Below are 27396 nucleotides of genomic sequence, written 5' to 3' on the forward strand. Positions count from 1 at the left end.
GTAGACACAGCTCTCTGGTCTACCCACTGTGTTCTCTTTTAACCATTAAAACCCCACGTTTCCAGTAAAGCTCCAAGAGTTCTCAGGTTCTGGTCTCATCTTTCAGCTTGCTCTTCCAATTATACTGCTAATTCGCTACTCAGAACAGGCCACCTCTGCTATCACCTGCCATACTTCTCTCCAAATCAGCTTCCTTCTAGTTCAGCCCACCGCCCTTCTGAAATACTGCTCCAGTTCCTTGCAAGGTGTAAGTCACCGTCTCCGATTCCATCCACCAGGCTGAGGTCACTAGCTCTTGACTAGATAGCTACTCATCAAAGCATCCCAACTGTGGTCTTGTTCCCACAATCCAGAAAGAGCTCCTGGCCTACATGTCTTACCAGTCTACAGTACAGTTAATGCTAATTAGCCCAGCTACCGCATTACACTCTTTATTTGGATTCATTTAATCCATCAAAGTAAGCTATGTACTTAAATTGTTCATTTGCAGCTGGTGACATATGCAGATCCACTTTTGGAGGCCATGGGTACTTATTCTCCACATCTCCACTCTTTGGAAAACTGCCCTTGCTAGTAATACCTTGGCACCCTTTCCCCCATACAACTAGGTTCCCTAAGCCAACGACTGCTTGCTTCCAGCATGGTAGCATACACCTTTAACCTTAGCAGAGGTAGGGCATCTCTGTGTTTGAGATCAACCTGGTCTCAAAACAAGAGATCTCTAGGCTGGAAAATCTATGGATCAATCCATTCCTCATACTCTGCACTGTCAGGCTAAGGCTGTTCTATCTATTCCTCTCTATGTAGACCAGGCTGGCCTCAGACTTAAGAGATCAACCTGCCTCTACCTCCCCAGTTGGATTCCTCTCTATGTAGACCAGGCTGACCTCAGACTTAGAGATCTACCTGCCTCTACTTCCCAAGTGTTGGGATTAAAAGAATGTGCCACCAGATTTCTTAAAGCATTTATTCTGTCACTTCACTAAGAATGTCCTCTTTGGGAATCACTAGGACTGATCTAATACCATTTTACAAATAAAGGTGCTTAAGACAGGAGTGAAATGTTTGTCTTAGGTCAAACAGAAAACCAGAAAACTACATTCTGAAGTGAGTCTGATTCTCCAACCTGTAATCTCAACCAACTGCACTGGCCCCATCTTCAATCTGCTCTCCTCTAGCCTGCTTAATTCCTGCCTCAGGGCCTGGGTGTTTCTCATACTCCTACCTAACATGGCAACATTACTCTCACCGTTGCTTTTGTTTCACAGCACTCAATACCCACAACTACATTATGCATATTGTGTCCTGTATCACGAGTCCCATTAGCTTGCTGCCTGCTCTGCCTTCAGAGCCCAGCAGTATTCCCAATGCAGAGGAAGCATCTCCAAGCTGGTGACTGAATGAGTGACAGAGCTCTTACAGGGCGGGCACTGGATTACCTGCCTTGATGCTCACGTGTCAATAGAAAGCTGTAGTAACACATTTATCATGCAAGCTTATAATCGCTCAGAGGATGAGAATTGACTTGTTAATTTGAGGCAGATAGAACTCAAATGGTTGTTCTACTTCTAAAACTTTAATATCAACTATAGCTTGCTTTTTTTATACAGACGTAAGTATCAGGGTGAACCCCATGCAAGTTATGGTATAATCCTGAACTATGAAGTGCATAATTTATAAAACATTCTAAAGTTATTTACCTGGGAAATCTGAATTACAAATTACATTTCTCATTGTTTAAATATTCCTGTAGGCTGTAATTCTTTGTAAACTAAATATTTAATTACTAGGGTAAATAACTAACTTACACTAAATTCAGTATATTTTATTCTGTAACAAAAATTTGAGATACTCAAAGTGTAGATATAGTCATGACTGTGTTTAAAATAGTAATTTTGAAATTTCCAAGAATTCCTGGGAATATTGATTCATTATCCCCGAATTTCAAAAAGTTACATGTTGGGAATTTGTAAATGCTGAAAAACTTGCTTTTTGTTACAGTGTATCAGGATTTAAGAATGTATCAATCCAGCTGAATAAACATAAAGGTAAAGGATATTATAGCAAACACCATTTTTATAAATATAAATTATCTTTTCATTTTTTTATTTTAAAAACAATTTCATTTTCAAATATAAAAAAATAGGCTTATTTTCAAAGAACCCTTTAAATACAGCTTTGATCATAATGATTTATTTACAAGAAATAGAGTATAGCGCAGAAGTGCTGGCAGCTGCACATCGGAGAGTCAGCACTAGTCCCAGCATCCTCTGGGGCAGGCCTTTGACCTGGAGATCTACAATGGCATAGGAATCAAATCAGCAACAGCCACAGATAAATGTAATCTGTATTTCAACCTGAATTTGAATGACCAATGTAGACAAATCAATTATTTGGAATCTGGTGCCATAAATCTAAAAATTAAGGGAAAATACAATGCTTATTTCTACTCAGTTTTTCAACAAACTCACAGCAAATATTCCATCTCCGTGAAACAAGAGCCGCATTTCTGATGGTGATTTGTACACACACGTGCTAAATAAAGGCTTCCCCGGATGCTGGAGGTCAGATTTTTATACACCCTAGCCACACACTCAGTGGTTATGGCTAAAATACAAGCTCTGTCAGAATCTCACTGTAAATAATTAAGCAATGGAACAGCAAAAGGTACTAGATATTTCTCAGAGAAATACATGACTTCTCCAATTTCTGTACTTAGTGTGTTCCAGTTGGATTAAAATTAAAGCACATTTATAATAGACTTTTCTAACAAAAATATTCCCATTCAAAATGAGCTAGACTTGGATAACACTTTATAAGTGCTCCACATTTAATTTACCCTTGAAATATAGTCATTCTTGTAAGAAGCCAGTTCCTTGCTATTGCACATGGTCAGTTTTAAAGTCAATCCAGGCAAAGTAATTCAGAAAAAAAGAACATTCATCAAATTATTTACAAATATTGCAAATTAGCTTCTCCCTGAACAACAAAATGGAAGATCTTGCACATTTCACAGTGACTATCAGTCTCCAGGGAGGGGCAGCCCAGCTCCACCCACACACACACGGAGAAACAAAGAGCAGAACACATCAAGATGACTTAGCGGTCCTTTGACATGAGAATCCAGCTATGCTGCTGTGCAGTATTCTCTGAGCTTTGTGCTTCAAACACGAAGGAGTCTGCTGCTGCCTCAAGCACACACACTGTGATCTTCCTTTAGCTCACTTTCTTTTCTCTAAGGTCATATAAAAAGTGAGAGACATTTTCATAAACCACAAAGGTGATGCAGCAGGCTGGAGTCACTCTAATCAGGTTGGGAGCAATTCCTTTGTAAAATCCACCGATGCCTTCTTTCCTTTAAAGGAGAAGAGATACACACTTACTCTCCCAAGCAGGCAGTGTGACTACACCAACACGTCACTAGCGCAGAAGAAGAGTCAAGCCTCGCCTCACTCACAGGTGGACTTAAGCCATCTGTATACCTTGAAGGAATATCACTTATGAGTTGTTTTATAGATCTTTATAGGGGCGAGGACACTTCAAAACACAACTGTACAGCACTGCAGTTTTAGATGCATTCAAATGTTTTTAAGTGATGACGGAGCTGAAGGTTTAACCTAACTTGACCGTCTCTCATGGCAGCCAGGTGTGGTGGCTCAGGCTATAATCCTAGTACTCAGGAGGGAGATGAGGCAGGAGGGACTGTTACAAGTCTGAAGTCTTCGAAGTCAGCCTGAACTAGACACTAAGCACCATGCTACGAGAGCTGTATTCCAAAGGCTATCTCAAACAAACATGCCTGTTTGCAATCAGTATGTCCATGATCTCATAATTGATATAAGTGGTACACAAAACTAAATATAGCTCATATAAAAATGTTATTTCCACAATAGCTAAAATAGGGAGTAAGACCTAGTAAGTTAACGTACAGATTTCCAGAATCCCTTTTTAAAAAAGAATTAATTTCATATTTCCACCGCAGTCTCCCCTCCCTCCTCCTAATTCTTACCCCACATCTCCCCTCCCTCCACATCCACTCCTCCTCTATTTCTCTTCAGAAAAGGGCAGGCCTCCCATGATACCAACTAACCGTGGCATATCAAGCAAGCTGCAGTAAGACTAGGCTCATCTCCTGTTGAGACAGCCCCAGAAAGACAGCCCAGTTAGGGGAAGGGGATCCCAAGGCAGGCAAGTCAGAGTCAGCCCTGCTCCTGCTTCAAACAGTGAACTAAATTAAAGTCAACTAAATTCAAACACAGTCTCTTCAGGACTTTTAGAATTAAAGGGAAATGCAAGGGAAGTCTACCTATAATAATTTAATTATTCTCATACATAATCTCTTCTACTCACAGAGATAAATACTTGTAAAAGTTACAGCACCAGTAGTAGATACTAGCTTTCTGACCCCTGAGACCCAATGTCAATCAAATATTTTGAGACTTAAATTCTGTGCTGGTATCTTTTCAAAGCACTTACTTCTGTTTCATATTTTTTTTTTTTAGTAACAACTCTATGAGCCCAAACAGTCTCATTTTATAAATGAGGAAACAAGGCTTCAGAGTCATTGTTTTACCATGACGGATACAGTACACAGGAAAGCAAGGAGAGCTACACTCATCCTTTCCACAGCACACTGGCCAGTCCTAGAAACTGGTATGGAGTAAATAGTCTGGGCATGCAAGAGAACTCTGGTGCGGTTCTGATGTTCCCCATGCACAATCTCACCTCCACGTCTTTGTGATCACATCTATTACACCGCCGTAAGACACATGCTGATCCTGAAGGCGGGCTCTCACAACCTGATACGGGTATGTTGCTGCTACGGCAAATATTTTGGATAGTGCTGCAACAGAGATGTATTCTGCTGTGCTCTAAAATGAGAACATATGTAGGATCTCTTTAAAAGCAAAAAGTACATTAAAAAAAAAAAATCTAAAAAAATGCCATTTGTGCTGGGCAGTGGTGGCGCACGCCTGTAATCCCAGCACTCTGGGAGGCAGAGGCAGGCAGATTTCTGAGTTCGAGGCCACCCTGGTCTACAGAGTGAATTCCAGGACAGCCAGGGCTACACAGTCAAACTTTGTCTTGAAAAAACCAAAACCAAAACCAAAATAACAACAACAAAATGTCATTCCCTCTTTAACATGAGGTCTATTTAATATGGGGTTTAACATCTGTGCGATCAGCTTATTAAATATTTAAATTAGTGACAGAATATTTATTATGATAGCAATATTGTCAAAGTAAACACATCATAAAAACCTCTACCTATTTAGTGCCTGCAAAAGTTACTTTATGATGTTACTTTAAAATAATTATCTTACCAGCTGGGCTTCCGGTAATCTATTGATGTGTTTGTTGTACTTCAACTTTAGCACCTCATATGCCATAAACTGAAGGGCACCATGTGATGTTCCAAAGAGCCCAGGGACAAATCCCTGAAGGAGAAGATGAAGATGAAGAGAAGCAAAATTAAACAGCTTTCAATGACAGATGTACTTAAAATATTTTCACATTGCTTCATGTAAATTCACCTAAGTTTTACCTAAATCACATTTTAATCTATATTTTAATAAGTCATATTTAACATATATTATGTTTATATTACTATATATTAAATATATTATAAACATACACTTAACACACGTGTGAGATATATATACACACACATATATGTGTACACAAACACACATATGTATATATATACATGACATAGGTCTTAAAAACAGTACTGCCTTCTCCTTTTTAAGCTGCTTAAATTTCCATAGGTTGTTTTTCTTTTAAATAGTATACATTATGAACACAATAAAAGATCCACACTACCAAGAATTGGTATTTAAACAAGAGGTTAAATTTAGTAAAGAAAATAAAGCTAATAATATTTCAAAGGTTGCACATAGGTATTCTAAAAGAACAGGGTAAGAAATGATGAAAGGAAATACAGAACTGAATAATATAATTGCAAATAAAATTGCCCATAGATCTATAACCTCGAGTTTATATGCATAAAATTTAATACAATTACTTCAGCCTAAATTTTATATTTATATATGTATACTTATGTAATTAGTAATTAATTTTTAACAATGTACATATTTTAATGAGGATAAACAAAAGCGACAGAAAAGGACTGTGGCAGTTAAATCTTCCCTGTGAGCATGACTTGTGAGATCCCCGTGGATGTGCACAGGGGGACACACACGCCCCAGACTCATCCCGGGAGCTGGAGACTGGAGAGGTCAGGTGGAAGGGAAGAAAGCAGTGGGCAGCAGGACTTCCTTTCTTTCCTAAGCATAGAGCTGCCCTGCTCTGCCTGCCCTCCCCACAGTGGAAGCTCTCCCTTTTCTAGTTGTTTCTCTCACACACTGTGGCCATAGCCATGCAAAGGCAACTAACAGCAAGAAAAATTAAGGCAAGAGAAAAAAGGTACAAAATTGGAAACAGATCTTGTTGCCACTAAGAAGAAAATTTAAAAACACTGCATTCAGTTCCTAGCACGGAAAAAAACAATCACCTGGCAAGATGCTGAATTTTTCTTTTGGTTACTATTTTTAAATTCATGGTATATTTACAGTCAATAAAAGTAAGATCCTGTTAAGACTCATATATGACATATTATCAGAGACAACTTCCAAGGGCTACAACAAGAAATGGGTGGTCTAATTGCATGGCTTGCTAAAAAGATACCTGACAGAGGTTTACACCAATGAAGACACAGCTTACGGTAATTAAGAAGCACAGCTTAAAGTACAATTTCAATATATAAACACGATTTCTGCTTCACCCGATTACTCCTGCATATGTTTGCTTCTTTTTAGGACCAAATACAGGTCATTTAGAGTGAAACAAAGGGGATGGTTTAAAGACAAGAAACCAGCATGGTGAACATGTTTATCGTCTGGGATAGGAAGATTGAGAGTTGAAGACTAGCTTAGGCTATCTAGCAAGACTTTGTCTCACAAACAAAGCAAAAGTAAAAACAAAAGCTAGCATTAATTGCAATTTCCAGTATTCAAAATATATCATGATAATTTGTTACCTTGTACAATCCACGCACACCTTCATGTTTATATATTTTCACAAGTGCATCAAACATTCCTTTATACTGTCTCTGTGAGGGGTTAACAACACCACCATATTGTAACATAAGGCGAGTCTTCGTCACCCATAATGGGTTTGTAATGCAGAGAGTCATGGCTCCTAAAATCATATTTAAAGATTAATTAGCAAAAACGTACTGTTTCATGCAATACCCATTAAGAATAGTTCATTAGATAAAAAAACATTTTTTCAAAAGTGTGCACATGAGCGCAAGGAAGGCCCACTTGATCAAGAACTGGGGTATAGCCAGGTGTGCTGGTGCACATTTTTAATCCCAGAACTTAGGAGGCAGAGACAGGTAGAGATCTCTATGAGTTGAAGGCCAGCCTGATCTACAGAGTTTTATGACAGCCCAAGCTAGAGTGAATCTCTGTCATAAAAACAAAAATAAAACAACAACAACAACAACAACAAAATCACTAGGCATAAGTAGGACATTAAATCTAATTAATAAAATGGGGGCAATGATATTCCAATCAGCTGAGCACAGGTATAAAGAGAACGAGGCACAAAGAGGCCTTATCTGAATAGGGAGGTGTGGCCTTGAGGCGCTGCCAAGAGTCACAAGAAAACTTCCTTTTTGATGGTCAAAAAAGTTCCTCCTGTGGTCAGTGAGGGGTAAATTGAGAGATAAAATATGAGATAGCTTTTTTGTAAGGACAGAGCAAAGCTCTCCAGACTCTTAAGCCATGCAGCCTGGCAGAGACTAGGTCATAGGAGTCACACACTAAACAGAAGGGCTATGCTAAGCTGCGGGGAGGAGGAAGACCCAGGAGTGTGGGTCCTCAAGATGTACGTACGTGTCCCACCAAGATCTATCACAACCCTCCTCACAGCCTTTCAAAGTCTAATAAGGCTTGCACATTTAATAATCTTTACAGAAGTGATCATTTTGCTAACAATCTCATCTGGTGAGACACGTGGTACACTCCAGGAGCTGGGAGGCAGTGTCAGGAAGATCACTGCATGACCAGTCTGGGCATCTTATATGTGATTGTATCTTAAAAAACAAACAAACAAACAAACAAACCAAAACCAACCTCCTGCCCTACCCAAAAAATACATTTTTCATTTGGGGCTGGAGAAATGGCTCAGCAGTTAAGAGCACCGACTGCTCTTCTGAAGGTCTGGAGTTCAAATCCCAGCAACCACATGTTAGCTCACAACCATTCGTAATGAGATCTGACACCCTCTTCTGGAGTGTCTGAAGACAGCTACAGTGTATTTACATATAATAAATAAATAAATCTTTCAAAAAATTTAAAATTTTCATTTGTTGAGCTTCCGAGAAATTTTTTAGTAAATAAATATCAAATTCTATCATGACTGGGGTCTCTGCATGTGGCTAAGTATTTGAAAATCAAGACAGTTCTTGTTTTAAAAGAACTGATAACATGAACAAACCAAGGTACACAATGGATCACAACAGGTTTTATGAAAATTCAGTTTCTCTGTTTTTCCCTGAGGGCACACACGGAGGAGAGCATGAAGTTACTAAGTTACAGACTATGAAAACACCGTAATTAAATCATCTCTTAAGAATAATCTTTGAAAAATTTCTTCATGTATGGGAGTGCTTTTCCTGCATACATGCATGTGCACCGTGTGTGTATATAGTGCTCAGAGGCCAGCCTGGGTACCTTACATATGACTCTACCTTGGAATCCCTTGGAACTGCTCCTACAGATGGCTGAGCCACCACATGGGTGCCAGGAATCTAACCTGCACCCAGTGAAGATCAGCCAGTGCTTTTAAGTGCTAAGTCACCTCTCCAGCCCCACCCAAACCAGCTTTGGTCTAGAGATTTCTAACTTCCTTTGATTAGATGAGCACATTTAAACCTCTGAGGTTTAACAGGGAATTGGGAGACTCTTTTTTTTTTTTTTTAAAGAAAAGAAAAATCAAGCCTGGAGGCAAAATGTCCCAAGGTCAGTCTGGGCCTAGCAGGAACAAGACTTGTACTCCAGAACGCTCAAGCAAGCACCGATCCGATCCATCCCCACCCGAGCACCGATTCCCGTCCAAGCACCAATCCCAGTCAGGGTACCCATGCCCGCCCAAGGGATCAAGTCTGGAAATGACGCTGTGTATTGCCTTACCAGCTTCAGCAGCTGAGACGAGGTATTCTAATGGCTCTAACTGTTCAGCTCTTCCTTCTGTCTTATACGACTTGATGGCATTGTAACTACAAATATTAAACATATAAGCCATAAAGCAACATATATTTAAAAAGCATAATATCCAAAGCAAAAGTCAATGTGTAATGAAACCACTTAAGAAAGGCTATGCCAGCAATAGTGGGGTTATACCACCCTCCCCATAAGAGAGCATGCCTGGAATATGCATGTGAAGTCTTCTAGTTACTCTTTGGGGCCAGGGGCCTGCTCCAGCTGTAGGGGAACTGTACTGGGTGGGACACTGCGTTGAATGACAGTCAAAGACTGATGATCCCTGGCCTTATAATCTTACTATTAGTTGTGCTTTATAAGCACTGTTTTTTTTCTTTTCTGTAACCCCTTCTTATTATTTTGTGTTAATCAGCACTGGTTTCCTTTCTCTCCAGCTCAAGGACCTCTCTCTGTCCAGGTGAGAGGCTCATAACTCATTAACTCTTTGTGGACCAGAGAGAAAAGAAAAGAATTAAAATCTTTTATACAAGTAATATGCAGACTCTCTCTCTCTCTCTCTCTCTCACACACACACACAGAGTCAGGCCCAAACTACCTGCCTCATACATACATACACATACATATATACATACACACACACATATATAGTTACACATACATATATACACATATACATTCACACATACATATATATATACACATACATACATACACACACACATACATACATACATACATTTGGTGGGTGGATGGGGCAGAGCCCCAGATGCCACACTTTCTTCCTTCTCTGCCCTTCTTTTTTTTTTTTTTTTTTTTTTTGGTTTTTTTGGATTTGGTTTTTTTCGAGACAGGGTTTCTCTGTATAGCCCTGGCTATCCTGGAACTCACTCTGTAGACCAGGCTGGCCTCGAACTCAGAAATCCGCCTGCCTCTGCCTCCCAGAATGCTGGGATTACAGGCGTGCGCCACCACCACCCGGCTTCTCTGCCCTTCTTATATCTTCTTAGACAAAGGTTCTTTAACCTCATTCATTCTAAGTTCAGAGCCACAGTTTCACTAGCCAAGCTTTATCACGGTGTACTATTTTCTATTTTACTATTTTCTATGAGGGGTGGGTACATTTTATTCTTGATTCTAACTTCATTATATCTTTCTGGCAAAACAACAACAAAAAAAGTCTATTAAAACTTTCTAAAATTATGTGAAACAAATCAGGAATTCTATAAAATCATTATCAGGAATTATGAAAACATCAGTTTGTCAATACAGCATTACTACATGATGGTACATCTTTGTGGATCTCCAGACAATCTGTCCAATAGGGTCGGCCAATGCCCAGGAATCATCAGACTATGTAACAGTGACAGGAAAAAGCCTAAGAGCTTAAAGAAGCAATCCTGAGATGACGTCTCTTGGGACCTTGCCTCTCAGAGCTCAGCTGTTGTAGGCCATGTAAAAACCTGTGGCAACCGGTAGCCTTAGCCTCCCCGAGCTGGCTCCTGACACTTCAACAATTAATAGCAGCAGAAAAACACCAGGAGAAGGAGGAGGAGATGTTGTGTCGATGTGAACACCAGGAGGAGGAGATGTTGTGTCGACGTGGTCACCAGGAAGAAGGAAGAGATGTTGTGTTGATGTGGACACCAGGAAGAAGCAAAGTCAAGGCCCCCAGACAGACACACATTCAGGACGGCCGTCGGCTTCTTGTTGGGTGACAGGACGCAGCGGCAGACCCCTTAATAGATTAGTAGGGATCCTGGCATTCTAACAGTAACTCATAGGTAACGGTGTCCTAAGGCACTCAGAAACTGCCCGAGAGAGGGAGATCCAGAAGTCCCTGTGCAGAAGTGGACTGACCAGAGCATTGAGACAGGTTCAGGTCCAACAGGGAGAGAGATACACATGGTGAGGAGAGGAAGAGTGGACAACACAGTGAAGGAAAAGCAGCCACAGGACAGGCAGCTTGAGATTTGGGTTTCGTTTGACAAAAACACAGCCACTAGATGTTTCTGAGTAGGAAACAACCCAGGTCTGCTTTTGTTATTTGTTTTGTAAATACAATTTTTACTAAGTGTATGTGTTTATCTGTGTACCCACAGAAGCTGGAGCTGGAGTCACAGGTTGCTGTGAGCAGTTTAACGCGGTGTGGGAAAGCATGCTCCGATTGTCTAGAAGAACAGCTGAGGCACTCTGCAGTTGCTACTTTGTGTTTAGGCAGGTTGTCTATGACCCAGGCTGGCCTCATACTCACTGTGAATAAACGAAGACACTGAGATCCACATCTCTCTGCACTATCTATCCGGTGCTGAGATTCAAGGTGTGTCACGAGGCCCCAATACCCACTTTCCCCTTCAAAGTCTTTGTTTGAAGAAACTCTTCAAACATTACCCATAATATTTTAACATAAAGGAAACTGTTCTATCTTAAGGAATTCTTGCCATACAGCATGTCCTCTTGGGGATATATTCTCATTCATTCTCTCTGTCTCTCCATCTCTCTGTCTCTCTCTCTCTCTCTCACACACACACACACACACACACACACACACACACACACACACACACACACTTTGAGTTTTGTATAGGTTAAGTGCTTCCCTTTGTAAGAGCTGACTTGGTCTCTTCACAGCACTAGAACAGGATTAAGACAGTGTCCAGCCAGAAGTATGCTCAGCAGCGTGTGCTCCGACTACAGGGTCATGATGCTTTGGACTGTGTTCTTTCATACTCAGTAAGGTGAATGTGCCTGCCTGATCAGGCGCTTGCAGCGGGTCCTTTGAGGGGAATGCAGTCGGAGTTATTCCAAATAGTGATGATGTCTAACAGGTCATTAAGCTAAGAAGATGTTGGGGTGGGTTTAAAAAAAAAAAAGCGATGAGGAGTGTACCTCAAACTCTTGTAGGAGTCAGGGCCTTGCTTTCTCCTCCCAACAGGGATCTCTGATGTGTGTGCTTACAGGTGCTCCCCCTCTATCTCCTCCCGACTTAAACTTTATTATGGATCAAATGCACTTCTCCAAGCTGCCTCAAACAATCTGGGATTTCTGTTATTCTAGCTGAGGATAAATATATAACTATGCTATGATACTTCAATTCTACAGACATTTTCTACTTTGGGAATATTCTGTAACTAATCTCTTATATATGACAAGAATAGTTCATTTTATAGGATTGAATGTACAGACTGAAATTGTGAGATTTATCTTAAAACAGTTTCAGGTTCCTGCGGTAACACTTACAAAACCACTAACAAACAACTGGTTTAGTCCCCTTTTTCTAATCTATTTTGGCTATTTAAAAAGTGCTCAAGAATACTAATATGGTCCCTTGGAATTCCTGAAGTTGTACAGCGCCACTATGAGTTACACAGAGTTAACACTCGCTTTAACTAAAATAGATGTTACGTGTTACCATGAGGTATGGAGTTAGCACTGGCTTTAACTAAAGCAGAGCTCTTCAGTGGGTCAGCACCACAGAGCTCAGCGCAACACCTCAATTTTCCTGAATTCAGCCCAAAGCAATGGTTTCTGCAAATCTCCTCTCTTACCCTGTTATCTTGTTCCTATTAGAACTCTGTTCTGGGTCAAATGTCTCTGATAACAGCTGGCAGTCAGGAACTAACAAGCTACTATGCTTTCCCATCCTTCCAATCCAAAAACATTGATTAGATGACTCATCAGTTAACCTTGTAAAAAAGGTGATAAGCAGAAATCATTTAAACGGGGATCCTCTTCAATATTGTAAAATCCCCCAGATCTACTCACAAGAAAAAGTAGAGTCCCCAGGATAAACCAGCACCCCACACATTCGGAGTTACTCCTTGATAAAGTCCTCGCAGTCCATCGACCTTCCAAATGGTTGCCAAGCAATGTAGAATTCCTTTATATTTCGGCCTTACTTCCAGTCCATCACTCACTGCATTGAAGAGCACACAGGTGAGCAGGGATGTCGCCCGTGAGCCACAGACACAGACACAATCAGATCCATGAAGGAAACACGTTCGCCAAGAAAATCTTGGGTACATGACATTGTTTTTTAGGATATCTGGTATTTTTTAATTAGTACATCTGTCAATTTACCAAAGTATTCAGCCAGAGTATACTAAAACCTCTAGTATTTTAGGAAGTAGCCTTTAAATAGCCCCAAACACTTGTATGCTTGTTACAGATACTCAGGATTATAAACTCAAATGTTTAAAACTATGACTTAGGGTGTAGGGAAATTGTTCAGTGGTTTCGAATAAACACTCTTTGCTCTTGTAGAGGACCTGGGTGTGATTCTCAGCACACACATGGTGGTTCACAACCACCTGTAACTCTAATCCCAGGCTCTGACATCCTATTGTGACCTCTGTAAGTACCAGCCATGCAACTGGTACATATGCATTCATTCAGGCAAAACACTCGTGCATATACAACAAAATAAAATAAAATAAAAACATTACTTTAAAAACAAACAAATTCTTGTCAGCTGCTCCAACTCTATCAAGAATGCCAGCATGGTCTGAGGGCAGCAGAGAAGGGAGCTGAGGAAGGGCCGCCTACTCCTGGACATTCTTTCTCTACTAACACATACACACCTCAGGCAGAATATAAAGTAGCCAAGTACTGCGTGTGAACACTGTTCTCTAAGGCTGAGCTGGCTTTCTCGTCCTTCCCACACTGCTCTCATTCCAGGGCTCCATACAGCTGGACAAGACAGCACCACTGTCTACAGCGAAGCTTGGGCCACTACGTCCTTTCCTTTTTATTAAAGTCCTTTATAACATTTTATTGTGCCACATAAGCTCTCTTGGACTTGCCTACATCTCAGAAAATGTTGCTATCTGTTTTTCACCAGTAGTAATATTTTGAAGTATAGACTGCCACTATGCCTGGCTATATTTGGCATTTATTTTTATCTTGCTTCTGTAGGAAATAAAAAATACATCTGAAATAAGATAATTTGAGGAAATGAAGGCTATTTAACAGGTCTGTGAACATGTTGTAGGAAAGTATTATGGAACAATGCAGTCTTAACAACTGCTTTGTGGATTTCAGAAGTCACTTAATCCTGGAAGTAGGACATTAAGTATCTCAGTAATAGGGAACATTCCATATCATGCGTAAGATACCAGATTACAAAACCACATTCTACATTATAAAGTTCCACGATACAAAATACCAAGCTTACTTTCTATAGTTTTGCATCCTTTCTTCTGTACTCCAGACTTTGAGAGATGCTGAGAGACTGTGGCTGCTGTCCCCCTCCCAGCTGTCCATCACTCTGCACTCACTCTCCTCTCTCACACTGCAGCTGTTCTCATCTTTTAAATCCATATTTTAGGTTTAGCACATAAAAAGGATCTCATCACAGCATTTTTTTTTCCCAGAAAGGGCTTCTCTGTGTAGCCCTGGCTGTCCTGAAACTTACTCTATAGATAAGGCTGGCCTCAAACCCACAGAGATCTGCCTGCCTCTGCCTCTGCCTCTTGAGTCCTGCGATTAAAGATGTGTGGCACTACCACTCGGCCTTTATACTGTTCTATTTCAGTCTTCTCTCCCATTACCCTCTTTTGTATGCCCTGTTCCCTCTGTCTGGTCTGCTCATCTTTTTATTAGTAAAACATTCTCTAAAATATATCTGATTTGTATAGATTCTTATTACTTCTTTATCAGCCATTAGAAAGGAAGTGATATGGGTTAAAGGGTATAAATATAATTTTAAAATACAGTGAAAAGTACCTTCCAAAAAAGTTCACACAAATTATAGTCCTTTACATGTAAGCATGCCCAGTTTTCTGTCCCCCACCTTCTACTCTATTGAATGAAGTCCGGCAAAGAAGAATCATCACTGTTTACCAGTGCTGTGCAAAGGTGGAACAGTCAGTTTCTTTCGTCATTAACCTGTCAACATTACACCTCAAAATGAGATTAAAGTGCACTGGGCTTCAGGAGAGGCGTGAGTTGGATATCAAATTTCCTTTATTAATTACATGATCTTACCCTCCCTGAGCTCCAGCGTCCTCCTTTGTAAAGTGGGTATAGCATCCTAAATTTTGTAGGTTTACACAAAGAACAAACCTTCAGAGAGCAGGCCATTTGCCCAGGTGAGGCATTTTGCAGCACACACGCTTCTGACGTGTCCCTTGGGTTTTGTGCCTCTCATTCTGTACAGATTTCCTTGTTCTGGGCAGCTTTCCAGTTTTCTCTCAATAATAAGCTCACAATTCAATTGTGAGACAAAAGGCAAAACACCCCTGCTTTTCCCAGCCATAACCCAATGCTTTTGCCTTACTGTTTTAGGAAGTTAATCTTAGTAATAACTGTGTGAACAATAGGTAAGAATGATTAGACACTGGTCTTCAGAAGGTAGAAAAGGTTTATAGCTAGATAGGATATCTTTTGGGAAGAAAACTGGAGATTAGGGGGGCACAAATGCTGTGCTGGTGGAGGAAGGAATACTAGTTTGGAAGGAAGGGTGGGGATGAGAGCTGTGCAGAGTGAACTGTATTCTCTCCAGAGTTCAGGTAAAGCTGTAGTTCTGAACAGGACTATACAGAACACAAAGTCTTTAAGCAAAGAATTAAGATTGAGGGGCTATTTGCAAACCAAGGAGAGGGCTCTCACTAGAAACCAACCTGACTAGCATCTTGATCCTTGGGATCCTTCCAGTTCCCAAATCCCTAAGAGAAAAATAATCCTTTTGTTGTTAAGCCAAACTGTTTGTAGTGGTATTTGTTGCAGCTCAAACTACAAAGGTTCTTGGGGAGAAAATACTAAAATAATAACATACATATTTTGACAAAGGAAATTGCTCCTTTCTTTTTCTAACTTAAAAAATGCCAAGGACCAGCCTTGGCTAGGTCTGGGCTTAAAAAAAAGGGAAATATAACAATTGCCCTACTATCAAGGCAAAACATTTCCTTATATACATACATGTTTGCCAAAATACAAAAACAAAAAACAAAACAAAACAAAAAAAAACCAAAAAGGAAATTGTGGTATCCTCAGGCAGAATGAATTTAAAGGCAGAGAAAACTTCAGAGAGCTGATGACCTGAATGAACCTTCCGGCTGTCCCATGGAAGTTGTACACAGTGAGTTTCCAGTCTAACTGACCTCACATAGCCGTGATGGCCAGTGGCAACACTGAGATGCAAGGAGGCAGTAACTGAACGAGAAAATTGGTATACTGGAGGAGCCAAGACAGAAGACAGTACGTTTTAAATTCTTTTGAAGAACAGCAACAAGTACTCTGGCTTTAAAAACTATGTAGTCCCACCATCCTAGGACAAACTGGCTCTCGTGTTGGCTCTTAGTTTCCCTCTTCTTGGTCACACCTGAAGAGTTTGCTTCTTACTTACTTAATAAATCCCCTTCACTTGTGCTTCATGAGGATGGTTTGCTTCTACTATTTTTGTGATACTAGGTTTTGAGCTTAAGACCTACAGGTGCCTTGACCTAAGACCTAAGGCGGCATTCCTACCCTGAGTTCATTCAGTGTCCAGCCCAACCTCTTTCAAAAGCATTGGCCCAGCCACTTTGTGTTTCATCGAAGAGGACCACTGCTTTGCCAGGCCACATTCTGCATCCCTATAAATTTTCTCAGGACCAACTCCCAGTGGGTACCTCCCTTCCCATACAAAGCTTAATGAGTTCCTTCACCTTTCCCACATTTCTACTTTTTTTTTTTTTTTAAAAAAAAACTGTCAACACTGGAGCTCCAGTTTACTTGGGAGTCAATGAACTGTTTGGTTTTATAGCACATGCATTCAGGATTAGCCTTCCTCACCAATGCTAGACAGCAATTTTAATAAGTGGGCTTAATTATATGGAAGCACAAAACGTATGCATTATTCAGTACGGTGCCTATGGATCACTGTATTGGCTAGTTTTATGTCAGCTCAGCACAGCTAGAGTTATTTGGGAAGAGGAACCTCAATTGAGAAAGTGCCTTCATCCAGATGGCCTGTAGGCAAGTCTGTAACATTTTCCTGACTAATAATGGGAATGAGCCCCGCCCACAGTGTGGAGGTGGGAATACCACCCCTTAATTCTACCCCTTCTGCAGTCTTAGCTATACAAGATAACAGGTGAGCAAGCCATGATGAGCAAGCCAGTAAGCAGGGTCCTTCCTCCATGGTCTGAGTATCAGCTCCTCCTCCAGGTTGCTGCCTTGAGTTTCTGCCCTGACTTCCCTGGATGATGGGCGATAAAGCTGTAAGGAATGAACCCTTTCCTTCCCAGGTTGCTTTTGTCACTGTGTTTTATCACAGCAATAGAAACCCTTACCAAAAAAAAAAAAAAAAAAAGACTCAACTTTTCATTGTTTATCTTCCTCAGTTTCTCCTTCCTTTCACCATTCAATAAAACTGTAGACTTTCCTACTTACTACACAGGCTTGCTCTGCTGTAGGAAGGACTTCAATTAGGGATTACTATCTAACCTTAATCCCTTATTCTGTTACTAACCGCCTTATCTACCCTACAAGTTTCCCAATTAGGGATTACTATCTAACCTTAATCCCTTATTCTGTTACTAACCACCTTATCTACCCTACAAGTTTCCAATACTCTTCTCACGTTAAGACAATGAATCTTCTCAGGTACCAAGAATTCCCTTTCTTCAACCTAGTCCAAGACTAACTACTCACTTTCAAGCCACTGTTAGCAGGGATTCATAGAGGTGCTACGGGGAGTGGGTAAGTGCAGGGCAGTTTCAGAGTGAAACTGCTGACCTCAAACCTCAGATTGCTATTTACCATCTTGTGATTTGGACAACTTTCTTAACCCCTACCATACGGGGAGTGGGTTAAGTGCAGGGCAGTTTCAGAGTGAAACTGCTGACCTCAAACCTCAGATTGCTATTTACCATCTTGTGATTTGGACAACTTTCTCAACCCCTACCATTATCATCTGTGTAAAGGGAATAAATACCCCTTATTTATTCCCATGTATTAAGTACATGTTCAATGAAAGTTATCAATGTTGTTTGAGCAGTTGTGAGCCACCTGCTCAAAGTGGGTGCTGAGAACTCCGTGTGGGTCCTGGGAGCATGTTAAGCCTTCTCTCCAGCCCCAGCTCTCCTTACATCGTCTTTTTATATAGTGTATTTGTACTCTTATTTTGTATTTGAATTTATTCTACTTAGCACTTGATTTCATGTTGTGTAGGATCCTTTTATATAACTTAGGCTAATTACATTTTTAAGTTTCCTAACGGTAAGAAACTGTTGGTACTTCTTAGTACGACTCCACTGTTCAAATAGTAAGACACATAACTCAAGTAAACTGAATAAAATTAGAATGCTCTACTAAAGCCATTTCTTAAGATTTGATTTTCATGGAAAAATTTAGCTTGTAATAAATAACAGAAATGATTTCTAAATAGTTACCAAGGATCATCTTTGTAATGCAACTTGGTATTAATTCCTAAAATGCTGTGGTAATTTCCATATACTTAATTCACCTAAATACAGTTATTTACATTGTAGAAGCTCCTCCTTCCTTCACCAGACAATGCATATTATAAATACTCCAAACTAAAGATACATTAGAGAATATTTTAATCACAAATTAAGACCTTATCCTCCGAACGGGCCAATGCTCCAGCTCAAACACTTGCACTTTCCTTTGACTTTATACAGCCAAACACGTGGCTGCCCTAAGACTTCAAATTACCCCTAAGAGTGAACGACACGTGAACATGAGGGTCAAATGTGACAACCTCCTTTCTCTCAAACTTCACTCACTTTCCCTATCCTTTAGGATTAGGGGACACTGGGAAAGCCGGGGCCCCCTTCCTAAGTCCTAGCTCCAGATAACGCAGGGCACACTGCATCATCTTCGGGGCTCTCCCCCAGGTAGAACTGAGTCTGGGGAGACCAAGGTCTCCTTTGGGTGTTTAGTGCTTCGCTGGGGCTGGCAGCAAGGGAAGTCGCCCGTGGCGTGGGCAGGCTCTTACCAGCGAAGCGGATCTTCACGAGGTCGAGCGGGTGCAGCGCCAGGTTGGACAAGACCCCGCCACTCACGCCAGCCACCAGGTTCTCGTACCGGACGTGGCGGAACACTACGCTCCACGCCGCCGACCCGGCCGCCGACTGGCCCTGGCCTGTCATGGGCTCCGGGCTCGTCGACACTACGGCGTCCAGCGCCGCCGACGTGGGGCGTGATGTAGTGGCCGCCACCGTGGCGACAGTCGCGGCCCGGGACCTGGAACCACAGGACGCGAGAAAGCGCGTGAAGGAGAAAGAGCAGAGACTTTCCTGCCCAACCCCGCCCAGCAGGGTTGGCCCCGCCCACAGCTGCGCGCGCAAGCCCTCGGACGCGAGGCGAGCGACAGCTGAAGGACCGCCCCCTCCAGCTCCTGGCCTAAGCGACTACGGAACGCCGCGGGGTCCAGCCGAGCCTTCCGGCTGCTACACTGCGGAGCCACGTGACAGGAAGAAGCCTGCGGAAGGCAAAAGCCGTGTGCGTGGAGGCCGGGCTAAGTCGATCCCGGCTTAAGGCTCGTGGAGTCCGGGACCCCGAGCCGCCAAGATGAAGGTGAAAATGCTGAGCCGGAACCCTGACAACTATGTCCGGGAAACCAAGCTGGACTTACAAAGAGGTGAGAGGCACTGGGACCGAGGAAGGAGCGTCGTCCCGGATTCCTTGGGTCTGGCCAGCTTTCGAGCAGTAAACTGGACGGAAAGCCAGCGCTCTGGTCTCGATTTCCCTTTCCGCCTAGGCGACTATGTCCTCACCCGGCTTGAGGAACAGAGTGGCAGATGACATATCCCTCTAAGTTCTTTGTGAGAATTTTCCTCCAGTGGGAAGTAGTTACGTAGAAGAGTGCTTCCAGTTTTCTCCTGTCAGCCGTTCTGTGTTCAGGTTTTTAGCAGTTGGAGAGTGGAGTTTACTCATGAGTCAAGCATTCAACGTTTTTTGTTTTTTTTTTTTAATTTTTAACTTTTTATTTTTTAGTTTTTCGAGACAGGGTTTCTCTGTGTAGCCTTAGCTGTCCTGGAACACATTCTGTAGACCAGGCTGGACTCGAACTCAGAAATCCGCCTGCCTCTGCCTCCCAAGTGCTGGGATTAAAGGCGTGCGCCACAACTGCCCGGCTCAAAGTTTTTTAAAAAAACGTTTTGGCACTTTGCTACTTCAGTCTACTTCTAGGTGTGGAAAGGGAAAAAGTTGAGAAGAAATTTAAAGTAGCTTGTTTTCTCGTAACTACTCTTGAGAATTTGAGGAGAGAATGGTTAAGATGAAGTTGGTGAGTTTTATTTATCTTTACTGATCTGTTTCCCGTTAGCATGCTGACCCTTTATAAATTATTTTTAGGTAACAGAAATGACAGGAGACCAATCTTGTATGAGGAGACCATTGTAATTGAAGACAAGAGTAGATATAACTAAGGCATAGAAATATGCCTTAACCCTAACCCTTAGAGTAAATGAGAGTGATAGTAACTCTTGGTTACTGGAGGTTCTCCCCCTCCCCCAGCATTGCTAAGGTGTGGTGTGGGCCCTGCTCCCAAACTGTTTTAACATGGTAATATTTCTTAAATGAAAAATAGATTTGTCACTGCGGTTTGATATTGAGTCCTTGAGCCTCATTGTTGTTTTTTTTTTCCTTCCACTTTCACCAGTCAGTGCATCGATGGTAGAAAGCGTCATGGTTTAAACATGCTTGGCCCAGGGAGTGGCTCTATTAGAAGCTGTGGCCCTGCTGGAGTAGGTGTGTCACTGTGGGTGTCAGCTTTAATATCCTAGTCCTAGCTGCCTGGGAGGGAGTATTCTGCTAGCAGCCTTCAAATGAAGATGTAGAACTCTCAGCTCCTCCTGTACCTTGTCTGCCTTGATGTTGCCATGTTCCTGCCTTGATGATAATGGACCAGATCTCTAAACCTGTAAGCCAGCCCCAATTAAATGTTGTCCTTGTAAGAGTTGCCTTGGTCATGGTGTCTGCTCACAACAGTAAAACTCTGACTAAAACAATGGCTTACATTACCCTTGCCAATGTGGGTGCATTTTAGGCTTTGTCTTAGAACTGTACCTATGGGAAAGTTTCTCTTGACCATAATCTTTATATACTATCCCTGCAGGGGCCCTCCATCCTGTGTTTCAATGTTCAGTAAACATTGCCTGGAAACAAATCTGTCAGTGCTTATCATATATGTCATGATTATATGTTGATTAGAAGACTTTCCCATCAGACTGAGCTTGCAAAGAGGGGGAAGAATCATATTCCTATATTTAGACAATAACTCCCATAAATAGCTACTTTGTAAGTGTCTGGATGAAGGAATGAGTGGGTGACAATCTGGACACAGAATTTTATGCTAGGAGATGCAGCCCTATTTATTAGTAACATCTTTTTTCAACGGTATCTCCGTATTTTTAATTTTTATAATAGAAATGTAATAGCAAAACAGAAAAATAGATTTTTTTTGGAATGCTATAAAATATAAAGCAAGAAACACATCTGTTATATTTTTATTTAGTGTTACTTCCTTGTAAAATTTTATGCAGGATTTAAATACTGGGTAAGTACTGGTGAAGCTTTATTTTTGAAATATCCTTGATAATTCTGATGTGTCTAGTTAGTGTGTAAGAGCACCTTACACAAATAAATGTAGTTTTATATGAATTTTAAACTATGGTCTCCAGTGCTTATGATGTATGGCAGGTGCTGCATTAGTGTTAGTTATTTCTCTGTGACTAGATGAATGAAGTTGGAAGTGGATGTAGTGATTATGATTTAGAGGACAGTGAATATTTTAAAGGGGGCGTGAGGTTTGGGTAGATTAGGTGGAAGTTGAGTCCTGATAGAAAGGCTGGTGTATAGAAGGAAAGCACAAGGTGGTTTAGGTGCCGGGGAGTGCAGGTGCTGAGCTGAGCTCCAGGAAGTCCCTGAAGCTGATGAGACAGTGAGACTGAATTATAGAAGATTAGAAGGGAGCTTGAACTTAGTTCTGTAACTCTACAAGGAGGTGCTTAGACGCTACATTACAATACGGGGTACAGTTAGGACATCAGTGAGTATTTTCTATCTTAAAAAACAAAAAACAAAAACTGAACCAAGCTTGGTGGTTCAAGGCTTTAATCCCAGCCCTCCAGAGACAGAGGCAGACAGATCTCTGAGTTCCAGCCTAGCTTGGTCTGCATAGTGAGATCCGGTTTGCATAGTGAATTCCGGAGCTACATAGTGGACCCTGTTTACAGACAGACAAGGCCTCTAATTTCCGTGTGTGATATTTAGTGAACTTAGAGCCTCCTTTCAGCTGTGTGCTGTGTGTCCTGTGAAGAGCGGTGCTGACGAAGGAGGGCTGGCTCTGCCTATAGGATAGTGAGGTATGTCCCGGCTCGCATTTGTGGTGTGGTATAATGATGAGAGAACGAAAGGAAAGACTGTACAAACAATTGTTTTTGCAGAGGCATCTTGACTTAATTATGGCAAAGTTCTTAGAATGGGCCCACTATGAATATTCTGAAATTCTTAAGCTTTTTCTGTAGTTATAAATATTAAATAACATGCTTTCTCTTTTAACTTTTTTTTTTTTCTCGAGACAGGGTTTCTCTGTGTAGCCCTGGCTGTCCTGGAACTCACACTGTAGACCAGGCTGGCCTTGAACTCAGAAACCCGCCTGCCTCTGCCTCCCAAGTGCTGGGATTAAAGGCGTGCACCATACACACACACACCCCCACCCCACCTCTTTTAACTTTTAAAAGAAAATAAAGTATATAATCTGTTCCAAATTCTTTCCCCCTTTTGTTTTTTGAGACAGGGTTGGTTTTGGTTTTGGTTTTTATTCTTTAATCTTTTTTTTTTAACAGTCCAGACTTTATTCCTCTCCCAGTCCACCCTTTAACTATTCCACATTCCACATCCCACTTCCTGCCCCCTCTCCAACAGGATGTCCCTGCTCCACCCCCCACCCCACCAGACCTCCCCACTCCCTGGAGCCTCCAGTCTCTACAGGGTTAAGTACATCTTCTCTGACTGAGTCCAGACCCAGCAGTCCTCTGCTGTACATGTGTTGGGGACCTCATATCAGCTGGTGTATGCTGCCTGGTTGGTGGCTCAGTGTCTGAGAGATCTCAGGGGTCTAGGTTAGTTGATAATACTGGTCTTATGGTGTCACCCTCCTCCTGTGGTATACCTTTAGTATGGATTCAGAATGCAAAGAGAGCAGGATGATGGGGAAGGGAAAGTGTATGTACTGTTACATGTTGAATTTGCTTAGACATGGGCTTAGAGTAAAACAACTTGTTTGGCAGATTAGGTAAGAAAAAACACGTTTCATAGGCAGGTTACTTGTCCCCTGTACTTCAGTTTCATAACAATAGGGTAGAAGATAGGAATAGATGTGGCCTGTGGGGTGCTTTGGAGATAATGTGAATTGAGAAAGTATCTGGAATAGTGTGTGGAAGTCTGTGAACTCTATGTCAACGCTTTTCAAGTAAGGGAACAAAGGTAAAGTGTTGGATAAATAGCAGTTGTGTTCTTTGGTTAACATAACAATGTTGTGTCTGTCTGTCAGGGCAGTGCTTAGCACCATGGGCACCTAGCACAAGCAGCCTGGTGTTTAGTTAAGCACAAGTTCCTTGTAGTTCTTGGCTTTGTTCCAGATGCTGTGCTAGACATAGGAGTGCAGCCAGCAAATGCGTGGGAACCCCTACCCATGAGAAAGGTCACATAGCCAACTGCAAATGTGTGGGAACCCATACCTGTGAGAACAGTCACATAGCCACCTGAATACAGTAGGACATGTAGAAAGAAACTGTGTGTGTAATCTACCCAGACAGGACTGTGTATTTCATGATTTTCCCATAGTTTTGAAAAGGTTCCTAAGCCTTTTCAAAGTATACTTTTGTATCTTTCATAGTACTAGACAGAAAACAGTATTCCTAATTAAAGGCTTTTGCCCAATAGATTATGTGATTAGCTGGGGCTTTCCACAGAAAATAGTAACCGTGAATTATTTGATTCAGCGAGATTGTTCTGATTTCAGTTCCAAGGAACTATGATCCTACCTTACATCCTTTCGAAGTCCCGAGAGAGTACGTAAGAGCTTTAAATGCTACCAAGTTGGAGCGAGTATTTGCAAAACCATTCCTCGCTTCCCTGGATGGTCACCGTGATGGAGTCAACTGCCTGGCAAAACACCCGAAGAGCCTGGCCACTGTCCTTTCTGGGGCGTGCGACGGAGAGGCAAGTGCCTGCTGCGTAAACCTTGTTGTCTTAAACTGGCACTCTCTAGTACAAACCTTCCTTTTGACTATCTCAGTCTGACTTTGGTTTAATTCTTAAAGTGATTTAGTAGTTTTCCATCACATCTTAAAGTGGTGTCAGTTCAGTGGTGTAAGGTTCATTTGACAGTATATAAATTTAATCATGTTTGTAATAAAGGTATTTGAATTTTTTACAGTTGTTACTGATGATCAAACACTTAATTTCCTAATCTGGTAAGGAGAAAGACTTTGAAACACTGTAGAATCAGCAGCGTATTTGACAGGTTGAATTTTCTCTTGTTGATACATTTGTCCATATGCAGTACATTATTATAATCCAGAGAACTTTGATTTTAGTGCTTAGTAGAGTGATTCATAGCCTTTTCTAAATTATTTCTAAAATATTTTGCATTTAGAGTTCTCTGAATTTTCTGTTTTAGGTTAAAATTTGGAACCTGACTAAACGAACATGTATCCGGACGATACAAGCACATGAAGGTTTTGTACGGGGAATATGCACTCGCTTTTGTGGGACTTCTTTTTTTACTGTAAGTGTACTATTGACTCACTAAGTCTCTTCAACTTCACAGGAAAGAGCTTATTGCATAAATTATTTTCCAGTTCATTTATTCATTCCAAGGGCCTTTGGAGCTCATTAGTACTAGAGAATTCATTAAACCTGAGAAAGTCCTAGGGTTTTTTATTTATTTATTTATTTATTTTTTATTTTATTTATTTTTTTTTTTTAAGGAATCCAGCCTTACTCATACTTACTATTTTTTGACTTTTTATAAGTAAGTACTCAATGCCATGCAGCTACTCTCCTGAGCACCGAGAGGTGTGATTAACGGGAATTAAGGCAATGGTAGAATGATGGACTTTCTGTGAGAATGTTTAGTGCTAAGATAAATAATCTGTACTCTGTCAGCAAGGACTCAGTGTACAGTTGAGTGACATTTGCTATGTTTATATCATTGTGCTACCGACACCGTCGTCCTCACCCACGTTCAGAATTTACCTCACATATTCATTAGCAGCAGCTCCTGTACTCTTCTCTTACCCCCAGTACTATCAGCTCTTCTACTTTTGCTTCCCAGAATTTGGTTATTCTAAGTGCTCCACAAAAGTAAAATCATATGATTTTTGTATGTGCGATTGCCTAGGCCTTAATCAGTTAGCGTGATGAAGTTAAGGTTATCTGTGAGGTAGCATATTTTAGAAAAGTTTTTTTTAAAGTCGTATAATATTAACATTGAAATATTTATACCACATTTCTTAACCCATTCATTTATCAATGAACTTTTAGTTTGTTTCTACCCTTTTGCTATTATGAGTAATGCTGCTATGAACATTGATATATCAATACTAGTTCAAGTTCATTGAAGGTTTTACAACAGATGAACAGCAGATTCCCTGCTGTGGTTCGAGATGATTGCTTTGAAATCAATAAATGCTAGGCTTGTAGGCGGATCTCATTGTTTCCATAAGCAGTAATTGGAGGCTACCTGGTAAATAAAACCTATAGAAAATAGTGGTCGGGTTGAAGAGTGCTTTGGAGGCTTGATGAGCCCGTCATATGACTGAGGGGTCCCTGGAAGACAGTCGTGCCGCCATGGAAAAGGGGAAGTCAGCAGTTACCAGCATGCTAGAGGAGAGGAAGGGTCTGGTGTGATGAACTGGACTCACCACAGGTTATTTGTGTGGAGCTGACTATCCTTTAGAGGTGAAGTTCTGGGACATAGAAGAAAAGTCAGAACTTACCCTGGCATCATCACTATAGAATTAATGATTGAGATTATAATGCAACATCAGTGTGAGGAAATTATAAAAAATAAGTGATGTCACGGATGTGGCACTGAGAATGCCTCTCCGTAACAAGGAGCACAGTAGTCACAGAGCAGTTAGAACTGTGTGACGCGGTGGCTATGCCATATATGGTGAAAGGAATTGGGTGGCAGGCTAGAGCTGCCGGCAGCTAAGGCATCTGTTCTTCAGTTGGCATTCTCTGGATATTTCAATTGATACAATAATACTATCCCAGCCAGAATATTTACAATATGTTTTTGCCCTTTTTTATGGAGCTGGGAATCACACAGACTGCATGCTAGACAAGGCTCTATCATTAAACTTCATTCCCAACCCTACTGAATAATTTTTTGGGAGTGTGTGGTTATATTTTAAAGCATTCAAAATGGATAAAACCTTCTTAAGTATCCATCAACATATGAATAAATGGCCGGGCGGTGGTGGCGCACGCCTGTAATCCCAGCACTCTGGGAGGCAGAGGCAGGCAGATTTCTGAGTTCGAGGCTAGCCTGCCTGGTCTACACAGTGAGTTCCAGGACAGCCAGGGCTACACAGAGAAACCCTGTCTCAAACAAACAGACAAAACCAAAAAAAAAAAAAAAATGAATAAATGTAGAAAAATTTGGTGTATAGATGTATTCAACCATTAGAAAAGGGGGAAATCCTGTCTTTTGCAGCAGTGTAGATGGATGTTATGGTGTGTGATATAAGCCAGCCACAAAAAGAACACTTGAGCATCTCACTTTTATATAGATGATGAAAGGTCAAACACTTTACTCCTAGATTGGGAACTACAGGGGAAGAGACTAAGACGCTGAGAATATAAACTTTGAGATAGGCAGAAGAGGTAATTGTGTGTGATGCATTAATAGAAATGTACATTTTAAACTAAAGCCTGGAATATGGTGCAGTTTGAGCATCACGAATAAAAATCTGAAATCAGAACATTCTCGAGCCAGAAGCATGATGCAAGAAGTGGAAGACTATAAAACTGCTTCACACACAAAGATATAAAACTATCATTTAATTATCTTCAGTTAATGGGTCTGAAAAGTTTGGCCCTGAGTCTCCTTCCCGAAGAGTTCCTTAGGTACCTGGGTGTGAGAACTGCAGCGTTCAGAGCGCTTCTGGTTCCGAGGTCTTCAGACAAGGCTGCTAAATGCTAT

The 27396-nt window shown here is 41.2% G+C and overlaps 2 protein-coding genes across 2 annotated transcripts in view; one reads left to right on the forward strand and one right to left on the reverse strand.

Annotated features, from left to right (window-relative positions):
• Positions 1-2089: 2089 nt before the first annotated feature.
• Slc25a32 (solute carrier family 25 member 32) lies at positions 2090-19498 on the reverse strand. Its single transcript, XM_052161167.1, has 7 exons — positions 19171-19498; positions 12993-13143; positions 9201-9286; positions 7040-7200; positions 5325-5438; positions 4726-4871; positions 2090-3355 (listed from the first exon to the last, which is right to left on the reverse strand). Exons 1-7 carry the CDS (start codon positions 19322-19324, stop codon positions 3217-3219), a joined length of 951 nt encoding a protein of 316 aa, XP_052017127.1. The 5' UTR covers positions 19325-19498; the 3' UTR covers positions 2090-3216.
• Positions 19499-19628: 130 nt separating this feature from the next.
• Dcaf13 (DDB1 and CUL4 associated factor 13) overlaps positions 19629-27396 on the forward strand; it is a 30399-nt gene continuing 22631 nt past the window's right edge. Inside the window, exons 1-3 of the mRNA XM_052160944.1 lie at positions 19629-19815; positions 24205-24404; positions 24865-24972. Of these exons, the coding sequence (XP_052016904.1) occupies positions 19746-19815; positions 24205-24404; positions 24865-24972 (378 nt within the window). The 5' untranslated portion in view covers positions 19629-19745. The remainder of the gene's footprint in view (positions 19816-24204; positions 24405-24864; positions 24973-27396) is intronic.

Source organism: Apodemus sylvaticus, chromosome 17 (assembly GCF_947179515.1).
Source record: "Apodemus sylvaticus chromosome 17, mApoSyl1.1, whole genome shotgun sequence".
NCBI classification, from domain to species: Eukaryota; Metazoa; Chordata; class Mammalia; order Rodentia; family Muridae; genus Apodemus; species Apodemus sylvaticus.

Bases quoted from the DNA above. Each gene is read 5' to 3' on its own strand.
- Slc25a32 (XM_052161167.1), bottom strand. From the start codon at position 19,324: ATGACAGGCCAGGGCCAGTCGGCGGCCGGGTCGGCGGCGTGGAGCGTA. The intron at 4,872-5,324 runs GTAAGATAATTA...TTCTCATTTTAG, and splicing joins GATTACCGGAAGCCCAGCTG to AGCACAGCAGAATACATCTC. The intron at 3,356-4,725 runs GTGAGATTGTGC...TCTCCTTTAAAG, and splicing joins GTGATCACAAAGACGTGGAG to GAAAGAAGGCATCGGTGGAT.